A 14,255-nucleotide genomic window follows, 5' to 3' on the forward strand; every position below is an offset into this window, starting at 1 on the left:
ACTGGCGTGGGTTCCAGGGCTCGCCCCTGGCGCCCCGCCTCCGATTCGCATCCCACAGCCCGCCGATCTCCCAGACTCCCGCCCTCTCCGCCCCCCGCCCCGTGTGGGCCGGGAGCTGCGCGCGAACCCCAGTCCCGCCCCCGGCGCGGTGGGCGGGCCCAGGCCGGGCGGGGCGGGGCGGGGCGGGCGCGCGCCCGGGCTCGGGCTCCGAGCGGACGGCGGGCGGCACTAGAGGGAGCTGCTCGCGCCGCCGCGGCCGCCGCGCTGGCCCCCACGCTCGCGGCCCCTGGCGCCGCCTCCGCAGCCCGCGCCGCCGCGATGGCGGAGGACAGCGAGTCTGCAGCCAGCCAGCAGAGCCTGGAGCTGGACGACCAGGACACTTGCGGGATAGACGGGGACAATGAGGAGGAGACCGAGCACGCCAAAGGGTAGGCGCGCGGGAGCCTCGGGCTCCGCTCGGACGCGGGTCTTGGGGCGCGGGCGGGCGACGCCCGCCGCCGCTCCGAGGGGGCGGGGGTCCCCGCGTGGGTGCGCCCGGGCCGAGACCGGGGTGAGGGCGGGTCGCGCGGCTGGCGGCGCAGTGGCGCGGGGGAAGCGAGGCCCCGTGGTGGGCGGGGAGGCCGGGGCCCGGTGCGGGGGCCGGCGACGCCGCTGTCACCTGCCACGCGGCCCACCGGCCCTCGCGCATCCCCGCCGCCGGCCCGACCCGTGTGTGTCTCGATGGGACCGAGGGAGGCGCGGCCCCCTTCCCTTTCTGGTGGTCCGGTTGCTGGGAGTCGTCGTCGTCCTCTCTCCGTTCCGTATCCTCTCCCGAGGTCCCCCCAGACCCTCCCACCCCTCCTCCAGCCGCCGCCGCCGCCGCCAGAAATGAAAGAGGAGCTGCTGGCCAGCGAGTGGTGTGGATTAGCCCCTGCTGCCCTGGCCGGGGCTGCAGAAACTTGTGTTTCCCCCCGAGGCTCCCGCCTCGCGCCCAGCCGGGCAGGGGACACCCGCGGGGTCCCGGCCTGGCCGCCCCTGGCGACCCGCAGGGTGGCCTCGCCGAGCGCGTCCGCAGACCCTGTCGGCTGAGCTCTCTAGGGCAGGTCTGCCCCCTGAGTGATTGCCGGCCTTGGGGTCAGTTCCCGCAGCCCTCGTCAGACCCAGCCTGTAGGGACAGCTCTGGATCTGCAAGGCCAAATGCACGGTGCGTTTTCACACCTGGCCGGGTTTCTCCTGCCTTTGCACTGGGCCCCTTTTCTCCCCCCGCCGACTCGATCTGCTCTCGGTTGGAGAAAAGATTGCTTCCGGTTAAGGGTGGTATTGAAGTTCCCTTTTTAGCGGCGGGGGATCGTTTTAAAGAAAGACCGGCGTCCTTAAAGGTGGTGTTTGCACTACCCTTTGCCTGTTGGATTCAAACTGTGCGCAGGCACACAACACTCCATGCCGCCCCCCCTTGTAAGATTTTGTAAACTGGTGACGGATGAAGAAGTGGGTCAGCTTAAAACCATGATGTGGGAGCCCGTCGTCACAGATGGCTTATTGATTCAGTTCATGCAGAGGATGCTTTAAATGATTGGTGATTTAAAGTGTAAAGCATTTGCATTCTATTTAACGTCTGTTTGAAGATTTATTTGAGACAGGAATTTTTACTGAGCTTTAATGTGTTATAAAATATTAAAAGAGATCAAGAAAAAGAAAAGCTGACTAGCTATATATCCCATTTGCAAGTTGCTTTTTTTTTTTTTTTACTTATTATATCTGCAGTGAATACTTCAGTGGCAGCTGCAAGTACCCTATGCTATAATTCAAGTCTAGAATGCTTTTTTAAAAGAGAGGAAAGGAAATTCTACAGACATCTGAGACTGAGTTTTGTTTACACAGTGATAGAAATTTGCCTATGATAGCTATCTAAGTGTAGACATGTTTTTGAAACAACAGCAATGGCCAGAAATGGGCCCAGATGCAAATATGGTAGATTACCCCCAAACTTCAGCACCTGTCCATTATCTTTCTGGAGTAAACCTAGGACTTTCCCTTCTCCCCTATAATTTATGCTTATTGTTCTTTTTCTTTGAAAGTTTGGTTACTACTTCGTTGTTTATTACACAAAAATATCCACAGTACAAAGAATTATTCATCTCTGTGCCTGTTGATTGGGGCCTGTCCCTAACAGCCTTGCTGTAGGCTCTGTGAAGTTCCCAAGTTAGCACCCAAAATCATCTCCATGCCCTCTTCAGTTTTTAGTTTTGTACATTAGCTCATTAAATATATGTTAGCATGCTGACTCAGAATTTAGGAACGCCCAGTGGACTGAAATGTTTTAACCCAGAGCAGATAACATAACTCCTAGCGGGAGAGATTGATATCATGGGTTTATAGTTTATTAAGATTATAAGGAGATTAATAAAAATCCAAGTTGCTGTGCTTGTTGGGCTGTTTTTTTAATTTAGATAATATCTGCCAAGTTTGGGGGAGTAATTATGGTTTTTTTGGCTTGTGCATTGATGATATGGCTCAATAGAAACTTAGATTTTTTTTTAAAGTAGCTCACGTTTATAAATATAAAAATTTGAGACTCTCTTTTTCTATTTTTGGTTTCTTTATTCTCCACCAATTTAAATTAAGTGACAAATAAAGAGCCTTTGGAGAAATGAATAGGTTTTACCGCTAGGTATAGGTCAGTACACAAAGCGGTGATTTACTAATTAGTACTCTTGCGGCCTGAAACAATTAATTTACCCCCACAATTGAATATAATGTATTTATTAGTTGTTTCAGACATATAAAGTTAAAACTAGAGCCTCAGATAAAAAGGAAATTATCACATTAGATTATTTTGTTCCCAATATACATATTACTGTATATGCTTTTCCTTTCATTTTCATAGGATTTTCTTTATGAATTAAAAAGATTATTTCATTTTGTGGGTAATGGTGGAAGTTCAGGAATGAAATATGATTTATGTTCAATTAAAAGCAATGGCTTGTGTATTATTATATACTTGCATCTCACTCTTTATATCTTACTTTTCATGAAAAATGTGTTCTTTGATTAGTTTTTTGGCCCATCCAAGTACAAAAGTGGCATATCACTATAAAAATTCCATGAAATTCTAAAAATCATGGGGAAGGGAAGGGATTGTTCATTTTAAATAGACTATCTATAGCTGAAGAAATGTAGTTTTATTATTTTCAAATAATATGCAGCAATTAAAACTAGACTAACAGAAGGGTACCTAGAAAGATTCTTTAAGTAACTTGCTTTAACAAATAATTTACAACTAGGGGAAGTAAATAGGTCTTTGTAAAGGTCATGAGGGAACTTGAAAACTTTCAAGCAAATTAAAAGTTCTAAGGTAATCTTGTTTAAAATACTGTTATTTCCTTAGCAAGGACTTTCTATAGGTAAAAATTAACTTCAGTTATCTTCCTTGTCCTTGCACCATTGATATGCATCTTCTCCATTTGTCAAATACATTGGGCCATGGTCTTATTCAGCCTACCATCCCACATTAAACATACTTATTGCCCAGTGTTGGGACAGGGTCACACAGTTGGCCCCAAATAAAAATTAGCATTTAAGTTGGCAACAAAACCATAACTCTCCTTGCTTTACCAACACTGACTTTCAGAATGTACATTTCCAGACACATTGATGTTTTTCATCTTCTTTCCAAGCACAGAGCTTAGCTTCTCCCTTAATATTCATGATGCAGGAGGCAACCAATCGATGTGTTTCTCTCACATCAGTGTTTCTGTCTTTCCCTCTCTCTTCCATTCTCTCTAAAAAGCAATGGAAAAAACATCCTCGAGTGAGGATTAAAACAAAAAACAGTAAAGCAAATTCAGGGTCAAGGTACGTGCCCTGACCAGAATCAAACCTGGGACCCTTCGGTCCGAAAGCTGAGGGACACTCTATCCACTGAGCCAAATGGGCCAGGGCAGCTTTACTGTTTTTATTGCTTACCTCTATTCCTTGTAAACCACACCCTCTTTTTTGAGGACTTTTTCTCATTTTTTTTTATTAGAATGTGCAGATGATTTATTTTCTGAATTCTTGTATGTTTGAAGATGCCTTTCTTTTGCTCTCACGAATTACATGGTGTGTATGTCATTCTGTGATAATAATTTTCCTTCAATCTCCATAAACATTGTTCTGTTATTTTTCTAGCCTTTAGTGGCACAGATGTTGTTTCTCTGCCAATCTGCTTCTCTTTCTTATATAGGAAACCTTATTTTTTTTTCTTTGTTTTGATTTGTGTTTAAGTCTAGAAGCCTCTAGGATTTTCTCTCTTTCTATAACCCAAGGGTTTCCACATCCTTTTACCTTCTAGCATCGCTCTTTTCCTTAATAAGTTAGCAAAATGGCTCGGGGTCATACATATTGGTGGGGATTTCTTGGGGACTGAGGTTTTCTTGGTCCTCTAGCACATCCCTGCTACTGCCAGCTCCCCCATCACTAGCTCCATGTTTTGGGCCCTTTTAGTATTTCTCCTTAGACATTACCCTGTCTAAATACAGTTAGCTCTCTTTCATTCCTACCCCACCCCAAGAATTACTAATATAAGCCACTTGCTTTTGCACATCATTTACTGATGGTTTTGTAAATGAGGGGGAAGGTTTGATTATAGCATAGGCAGAAAACAACTTCAAATTCAACGTCAGACATCATCGTCCACCAAAGGGAATTTATTACTGCCCCCTGTGGGCCATCTTTTCCTGCAGTGTTCTGGGAAGTCCTCTCTCCCTCTGAGAGCAGTCTCTTAATTGTCCAAAATTAATTGTCTACCTCCACTGCTCTTTTCTCAAAAAAAAACACCAAATAACAAAACTTGAAGTGATTTCCTGTACAGTACATTGTTACTTCTTTTTTTTAAAAAATATATTTTTATTGATTTTTTACAGAGAGGAAGGGAGAGGGATAGAGAGCTAGAAACATCGATGAGAGAGGAACATCGACCAGCTGCCTCCTGCACATCCCCGGTGGGGGATGTGCCCGCAGCTAATGTACATGCTCTTGACCTGAAACGAACCTGGTGGGACCTTTCAGTCCGCAGACCGACGTTTCAGTCCGCAGACCGACGCTCTGTCCACTGAGCCAAACCGGTTTTGGCCAGTACATTGTTACTTCTGTGCATTGTTGAGATTGACTGTGAGAAATTCTTCTCCACCTCTTTTCCAAATTCAGGGTCCAGCTCCACTGTCCTTTCTTTTATGAAAACTTCCATGGTGATTATAACCCAAGGTCCTCTCTCCTTTACTGAATGTATCCTTCACGTGGCACCTTTCCACCAGTCACGTCCCCCTGCCCCATCTCCCCAGTCATCTTCTAAGGCAGATCATTGTCTTACTGCAAAAAAATCTGTGGCTCATAGAGATAAGTGATTTGTCCAGGGTCACATGGCTGGTAAGTGGGCAACAGAGTTTTTTTGTGACTGTTATTTAATGCGTGTGTGTAACATCATATGCAAATGGACTCAAATTAAAGAAGGTTTTATTTTATTTTTTTATATTTTGGGGGGGAGTTAATCCTCACTCGAGGATTTTTCCCCCATTGATTTTCAGAGATAGAGGAAGAAAGGGGGGAAGAGAGAAACCCAGGTACATGCTCCCAAGAATTGAACCCTAGACCCTTTAGTGCTTGGGCCGACTCTTGAACCACTGAGTCACATCAACCAGGGCAAGAAGTTTTATTTTAAACTAGAGGTCCGGTGCATGAAATTCATGCACAGGGGGTCCCTCAGCCCGACCTGTACCCTCTCCAATCCAGGAGCCCTCAGGGGATGTCCTGCTGACGGCTTAGGCCTGCTCCCTGTGGTTCTCTGCTCTCTGCGGGGCCTGCCTGCTTCTAGGTCGCCACGGCAACAGCCAAGGAGGCCCTGCTGGGTGCTGCCTGCTGGCCCGCTTGCCTGTTGTGGGTCGCCACAGCTACGGCCAAGCAGGCCCTGCTGTCTGCTGTCAAGCTGTGCCTCTGGACCCACTCCCAGGCCCACCCTGGAGTCGCCTGCCCGGCCCTGCCTGGCTCCCTGGGCCCCGCAGCAGCTGCGGCCGCTGCGGGCATGGCCCTGCTTCCTTCTCCGGCCCTTGAAGCAGCCTCGGCGGCTGCTGACCAGGCCCTCCCCCAGCACAGGAGGCCCCTGCCATCCTGCCCCCGACGCTGCGTGTGCAGCCTTCTCCTGTCCGGTGGACTGGTTATGGCGTCCTGGTTAATTAGCATATTTCTGTTATGTGTATAGATTATATATATATAGATACTAGAGGCCCGGTGCACGAATTCGTGCACCAGCAGGGTCCCTCGGCCTGGCCTGCGGGATTAGGCTGAAACCGGCTCTCCGACATCTCCCAAGGGGTCATGGATTGCAAGAGGGTGCAGGCCAAGCCGAAGTACCCCACTGGTGCACGATTGGGGCCGGGGAGGGACCACGGGAAGGCTCCAGGGCATGTCCGGCTCATCTCGCTCAGTCCTGATTGGCCGGACCCCAGCAGCAAGCTAAGCTACCAGTCGGAGCATCTGCCCCCTGGTGGTCAGTGAACATCATAGAGAGCAGTTGAGTGGCCTTAGCATATCATTAGCTTATTACGCTTTGATTGGTTGAATGGCCAACCAGATGATCGGACGCTTAGCATATTAGGCTTTTATTATCTATATAAAATAAAGAGCCAGGGTTGTAACATCCACAACGACTGAAGGCTCGACCATGCCAGGCTAGGGAGCCGAGGGAGTGTGAGCTGATCAATCAGTGGTAGCAGTGACTGGCAGGCGGCTGAAAGGCGGACCTCTTGGTCCCTCCTCCCGGCCCTCAGACTCCAATCAATCGGTGGTGGAGGCGGGGCAGAACTGGGGACCTTCTTAGCAGTCCTTCAGGTTCAATCTCATGAGGACAGGCCAGGCACCAATGGACCAGCGCTGCCAGCATGATCCCGACAGCGCCGCCGGCTCCTGGAACTTGGCCTTGGGCACTGTGGCCGCTTCCCCTCCCTAGATGCTCCACAAGGTCACTTGAGCCTGCGCCGCTCCAGACCAAGTGCACATAGAAAAAAATGTAGTAAAAAATTAAAAACCGATGACCAAGGGCCCACTCCACAAGCTCATGGGAGCCTCTGAGCACTGGGCACCCCGACTATTTTAGGGGCTTCAGGTGAGTGGGGGATGCAGAGGGTCAGGAAACCTCCCTGGAGGTCGGGCAGTAGTCTGATCGGGGATCCATCCGTCCTGCCATCTGCCAACAGCCGCCTCCTCGGAGAATGGGAGACCAAAGGGAGGGGGCGGGTCTGCAAACCCCAGAGGGAACCCAGGGTCCCAGGTACTCTGCTCCACCGGCTGACACTGCGGCTATGAGGGCTCTGCAGCAGCCAACCAGCCTGATCTGCTCCCCCCTCCCCCAACCTGCTGGTTGCAGACACAGGGAGCACCCCTTCTGAGGGGAGATGCCCACCAAGTATACAGAAGGCGCTCAGCGAGGAGTCCCCACAGGTTGTGTTTGCACCGTCATGCTGTCCTCCCCTTCCCCCACCACAATGCTGAAGGAAGCCTGATTCAGGAACACCCCCATGCTGACCACCCACACAGAAAACAGCGTGTGACAAACATCATGTTCCCCCAGAGGCCTGAATCTGCCTCAAAAGGAGGCGCTACAGACCCGGAGCGGGAAGAGGGACTGAGACAGAAGGTCTGGGAAGAGCGGGGCTGCCCCACGCTGCTCCCGGCCCCTCCGTGTGCGAAGCGCCTGCATCGCTGCCCTTGGATGGAGGGCTGTGAGTGAGTGAAGAACTATGTCTGCGCTCAGCCTCCTGCCCTGGTGGATAAGCAGGAAACATATTAACGAGCCGGAATCTGAAACCCTCTTTATCGGTAATAGAGCAAATAGTGCAAGACCCACATGTGTTTCTAAACAGGACTCTGTCTGGCTGCGTGTGAACCCAGATCGAAGGCCTGCTCTCCGCCCAGGAGGCTGCAGAGGCTGCTCCTCTCTCGAACACACGCCACCTGGAGAGGTTTAAAGGGAAAAGGAGACAAAAATAAAACAAAACAGCAACAAGCTCTGAAGCCGCACCGCTGCCGTCAAATCCTCCGCGGTGGTGATGTCAGAGCCTGTCTCCCCACGCTTGGGGCTCAGACAGCGGAGCCGCTGACACCTGCCAGGTCGCCTGGCACCGGCCTTATCTACCGACGGCTACTTTCAACCTCCCCCCAGCTCCTGGAGGCGGGTGGGCTGGGGATGGAGGCTTCCATGTTAAAGCAGCCCTGTTGGTGTGGAGTTTTTTATGAGAACCCTTAACATCCCTCCACGAACGTGTTTTTAACTGTTCTGAGATCACGCTCCCAGCCTTGGTGACTCTCAAATAGGCCTCAGCGATTCCACTTGCCTGATGCAAAGACTGACCCGGGTTTCAGGGAGACCGAACCCTCGGCCTGGAGCAGGCCGGGAGAGAAAAGCAGGGTCTGATCGCAGCCCCCATGGCAGTCAGTGCTGGGTCGGCGTGGCAGAAGTCAGTCCTGCAGTCAGTGAACATAGGGTCAATTAATATTAAGTGAACATAAGGTCAATTAATATCTCTTTGAGATGAATTGAGAATATAAAGTACAGTGTAGAGCAGTTACTTATATTATTTCACATAAAACTCTTCAACTAAGACAATTTTCTTTATTTAAAATGTACCTTTATTGTTGAAAGTAGTACAGATGTCCCTTTGTTTTAGTTGTGTTTTTTTTTCCTTCCCATTGATCTCTTCCACTCTGCACCCGCCCCTTCCAGGCCTTTGCCAGACTATTGTCTGTGTCCATGGGCTATTCCTATCTAATACATAAAAATCTAGAAAGATTTAGAGAAAATAAAATAAAAGATATACCAGGTAAATATTGAACAGAAGAGCTGAAGTTGCTGCATGAATACTAGATACAGGCTTGAACCTAAAACACATGAGATAAAGTTAGTAATTATAATATAACAAAAGGTTCCTTTCACTAAAGAGATAAGATGGGTCCCAATACTTATACACATAATAGAACAGTGTGGGGGTTCAGAATGAGGCTCACCAAGATGTGTCTCAGTGGTATGCAGATTTTTGAGCTAAGGGCAATTTTAGCTTCAGGCTCAAGTGAAAATTCTGCCCCTCCCTTTACCTAAAAAAAATTGAATTAGAGGCCTTGCCCATAATAACACATTATCCTATATAATAAAAGGCTAATATGCAAATCAACCGAACAGCGGAACGACCAGTCGCTATGACACGCACTGACCACGAGGGGGCAGATGCTCAATGCAGGAGGAAACAATGCAGGAAACTGATCACGGGGGAGCTCCGCTCAGCCAGAAGCCAGACTCATGGCTGGCTAGCGCAGCAGCAGTGGTGGGAGCCTCTCCCACCTCTGCGGCAGCGCTAAAGATGTCCGACTGATGGCTTAGGCCCACTGACATCCCCTGAGGGCTCCCGGACTGCGAGAAGGTGAAGTCCGGGCTGAGGGATCCCCCCCCCGCCCCCCGCCTCCAAGTGCACGATTTTCGTGCACTGGGCCTTTAGTATAGGATAAGTCGTTTACCTCAAAATAAAGTATGGTAGAACTGTATTCGACTTCGAATTGGGGACCAGCAGTTCACAAATTCAGGGTCTACCTATCTCTCTAGCCTTCTTCAGTTAACTACTGATTGCCTGAAGACTGTTCCTTGGTTCACATTCTGCAGAAAGGATCTCATTGGTTTCTGGACAGCAAGGCATGGTCCAGTCAGCTGTGGTAGAGGGTGGGAAGGTGGAGGGAGGGGACTATCATGTGGTACAACAAGGCCACTTAGGCCACACCTGTAGTGAGGTCTGTGGTCAAAGTAGTTATCACAGAAGGAGGTAGTGAACAAGGCTGGATCTCAGAACATGAGTGTTGTCCACCTGTGTACTTACAGGTAGGCTGTGGGCATGGAGACTCCTCTCTTTGCAGTAGCTGGTACATTGCAGTCTCCCATCCTAGCAGCATCTTGTACTTTGCACACATTGGTGGCTTAATAAAGATTTGTTGAATGTATTCCAGGGTTTCTTTGTCCTTGTTGACAAATTGATTTCTAATTTTAAAAAATTTCTCCCTGGGAGCATTAGGAATATATGAAGGATTTTCTTTTTCTAATTGAAATTACTTGGACTGTAGAGTTTTGGGTTGTATATATCCTATGGTGTATAGGACTCAGCATGGTAAAATAATAGTTAATTTATGAACTCCTGGTTTGTGCTTCCTACTTTGTGTATGCAGTTTTTCTTATTGAGTCACTAGAGGCCCAGTGCATGAATTCGTGCACAGGCCCGGCCGGGGGGAGGGGCCACAGGTGGTTGGCTGGCCAGCCCTGCCCCCTGGTCAACCTCCTGGTCGAACTCCCGGACGAAGGGACAGTTTGCATATTAGCCTTTTATTATATAGGATTACAACAGATGGGGAGACTGAGGCTTATTCAAGTTTAAATAATTTATGCAGACCACATCTCAGATTCAAACTTAGATCTTGGGCCTTTCACTGACCGTAAATTCTTGCCTTTGTAATAAACTACATGGTCTCATAGACCATAAATAAGTAAAATAGAGTAATTTGTTTGATAATGTTTCAAGGTTATCTCCCCATAAGTCCTAGATTGCCAACTTGAGTGCCTCTGGAGCAGAATTCATCAGTGTAATGGGTACACTAATGTCAATGAATTTAAAATAAATGAATACATTTTCTTGTTTTAAAAAATATTGCAGCTTGATTAGAGAACCGTTTTAAGTGTCTCTTCGGGTCTCTTAAAGGACTACTTTTAATTATAGCGTCAATACAGTTTGCAGTGAGATCTCCTTTCTTTCTCGGGTGTCTCATCTCCTTTTTGGATCAGGTTCAGTAGCTGCCCAAGTGTAGCCTCATACATCTCAGCATTGTTTTCCTGGTGTCCCCTCCCCCCAGCACTGCAGTCATGTAGGCCTCTACAGTGCCAGTTTCCTGTAAGAAGCAAATGGGCGTGGGGATGTGGTATTGAGCATCTCTGGATGACAGCGCTTCTAGAGGAAACCTGTGCAGCAAGCAGGTACCCAGCTCTCATGCCCAGCCTGTTTAGCACTCGAGATGGGTGGGGAATGCTTTTCTTTTTAAAATTTTATTTTTCAATTACAGTTAACATTCAGTATTATTTTATATTAGTTTCAGGTGTACACCATGGTGGTTAGACAATTATATAATTTACAAAGTGATTCCCCCCAATATTTTAAGTACCCAGCTAGTACCATACATAGTTATTACAGTATTATTGAGTGCTTTTGAGTCCCTGTAAGTTAGTGGCCTGTCATGCTCTTCCAGCTGCAGAAGAAAATGCAGGGCACTCAGTGGGGGTCCCTTACTGACTTGGGATTTAATTTTATAGTTTCTGTTTTGTTAGCACATTGGGCTCTGTTACTGGCTTCATATACACACATCAGGGAAATATGGGCTCCTTTATTCCCACAGCTGTGTTCACTCAGTGTTCAAGTTCATGTAGTACTTTCTGATATAAAGGTGGTGATTTATTTAATATGATAATTTCCCATTGTTTCTTCTCTCTCTCTCTCTCTCTCTCTTTTTTTTTTTTTTTTATGATGGGGTGCGGTGGAGTAATACTTGTGTTTCACTACCCTCTGGGAATTTATTAACATTTTATGGAAAATGAAGAAAGATTTGTTTTCCCAAATGAAGTTGTTTTTTTTAAATCTTTTTGCAAAAGCACATCATTTTTAATATAGAGTGTTAGACTGTATCCTCAAGGAAAAAGGCAATGCCATGGTCTATTCATATGTACATTTTCCTTTTCACATATTTACAGAATCGCAGATATACCATTCCTATTGTCTTGGAAGTTCCTGTTTGTCATTTGGTATACCTTGAACAATTTCCCAAGGCATTGCAAAGCCCTCTTCTGATCATGTGAAATTGCTGGCCAGTCCATCTGTGGCTCTACAGAGAGTATCATCATTTGCTTAGGTAGCTATTGTTGGACCCCTTCTCCAAAGCAACCCCGTTTTTCCCTGGAACATGGAGTGCCTTTTCCTCCTTCCCACCGGCTAGAGTGTGCATGCAGTGGGAAGTCACTGTGGACCCAGTGAGCCCAGCCACATCCTGGGGATGGCCAAGAGCAAGGTAGAGAGAGCCTGGCTCATCTTCTTTTTGCAGAATCCCCCGTGAGGGAAGCTGAAACTTTTCCATGAAACAATTAAAATTGAGCTCCTGTGTCAGATGTTGCTGTTATTTTGGGACTCTACTACTCACAGCCCATCCTGTATGCTAAATAATATTACATCTGTATATTAGCTTTGGCTTTATCGACACCTTAATTTTTAAATTATTTTTGAATAGGTAGTATGAGCATATGGTACAAAATTCAAAAGGCACAAAAGGGTATCTTACCTTATAATAGAGAAACATGCAAATTGACTGCACCTCCGCTATGCCCACGATTGGGCCGGCAGGAGGCTGGGGGCGGGACTCCGGGTGGCATATCCGCCGTTGAGAAGATCAAGATGGCGGTGCCCAGTGGCCGGGCCCATGCCGCCGCTCCCGGGGGTGCCTGGGGCGATCGGCACCCCGGGGGGCGTGGCCGGACCCATGCCACCGCTCCCGGGGTGCCTGGGGCCATCGGCACCCTGGGGGGCGTGGCCGGGCCCATGCCGCCACTCCCCGGGGTGCCTGGGGCGATTGGCACCCCGGGGGGCGTGGCCGGGCCCATCGGCACCCCTGGGGGCGTGGCCGGGCCCATGCTGCCGCTCCCGGGGGTCCCAGGGGCCGAGGCTTTCCGGGCCTTGGGCACCAGCGGGGAGCCTGCACCGATCGCAGGAAACCACTGGGGGTCGGCTCCTGTGATCGGTAGCAGGGACGCTGGGTGCGGCGAGCCCAAGGCCAGGAAAGCCTGGGGCGGAGGCTTTCCCGGCCTTGGGCACCAGTGGGCAGCCTGCAGGGATCGCAGGAAACCACTGGGGGTCGGCTCCTGCGATCCTTAGCAAGGATGTTGGGTGCCGCCGAGCCCAAGGCCACCGCCCGGGGCCAAGCCCCGACCCTGAAAAAGGCAGAAGGCGGTGGCCACAGCGAAGGCCTGGGTCCCTGGTGCCGGCAGAAAACTGGTGCAGGCAGCCAGGTGAATGAAGGTCTATTGCACGAATCTTCGTGCAAACGGGCTACTAGTCCAGTATAAAGTAACTCTCATTCTCTCACCACTGAGTTTCCCTCCCATAAGCAGCTACTCTTGCCAGTTTTTGGCTTGTCTTCTGGTGGTGTTCTCTACATACCCAGGGTCATGTGTGCAAGCACACTTGTATATGAGAAGTCACTATCTATATATCGAACCATATAGACAGACCTCATTTTTTAAAGCTGCATGTTATAGTGTTGAATAGTTGTACCATTATTTTTAATCTGCCCCTGTTAATACATCATGAGGTTACTTCCAATCCTTTGTGCTAATAAAACAGTGCTGAAATTAATATCCTTGAGTGTATATCACGTCTCCAGAATATTTCTTTTTAAATTTCAGAATATTTATTAATATTTTATTTATTTATTTATTTTTAATCCTCACCGAGGATTTTTTCCATTGATTTTTAGAGAGTGGAGGGAGAAGGGAAAGAGGGAGAGAGGGAGGGAGAGAGAGACATCCATTGATTGCCTCCCGCATGCACCCTGATTGTGGCTGGGGATCGAATCTGCAACCAAAGTATGTGTCCTTGACTGGGAATTGAACCCAAGACCCTTTGATCCGAGGTTGTACGCTCTAACCACTGAGCACAACTGGCCAAGGCCTATTTCTTAATATTTTAAAATATTTTCCAGCTCACAAGTTTTAGGGAGGCAGTGTGATATGTTGAAATGAGTAGTAAGGCTGGAGGCAGGAACCTCTGCCACTAACCTTCAGTCTGATGTTAGAATAGTCACTTAACCTCTCTTTATACATGTCTTCATTAGTGAATTGAAGAGTTTGTCTCTCAAAGTCTTACGATTTAACTAGAGGCCCGATGCACGAAAATTCATGCAAGAGTAGGCCTTCCTTCCCCCGGTTGCTGGCACCAGCTTCCCTCTGGCACCCGGGCTTCCCTCCTCCAGCTGCCCGCAGACACCTGGGACCCGGGCTCCTTCTCTCCTCCGGCTGCCGCAGGCACCCGGGAACCAGGCTGCTTTCCTCCTCTGACCGCCCGCAGGCACCCAGGACCCAGGATGGCTTCCCTCTGGCCCTGGCTTCATCAGGAAGGACATCCGGAATGACGTCTGGTCTAATTAGCATATTACCCTTTTATTATTATAGACTAGAG

General features: G+C 48.7%; 1 protein-coding gene across 1 annotated transcript in view; it reads left to right on the forward strand.

Annotated features, from left to right (window-relative positions):
- Positions 1–220: 220 nt before the first annotated feature.
- The window catches only part of NMT2 (N-myristoyltransferase 2), a 76,724-nt gene continuing 62,689 nt past the window's right edge, over positions 221–14,255 (forward strand). Inside the window, exon 1 of the mRNA XM_079779969.1 lies at positions 221–428. Within this exon, the coding sequence (XP_079636095.1) occupies positions 319–428 (110 nt within the window). The 5' untranslated portion in view covers positions 221–318. The remainder of the gene's footprint in view (positions 429–14,255) is intronic.

Source organism: Cnephaeus nilssonii (genome assembly GCF_951640355.1).
Source record: "Cnephaeus nilssonii genome assembly, chromosome: 1".
In the NCBI taxonomy this organism is placed as follows: domain Eukaryota; kingdom Metazoa; phylum Chordata; class Mammalia; order Chiroptera; family Vespertilionidae; genus Cnephaeus; species Cnephaeus nilssonii.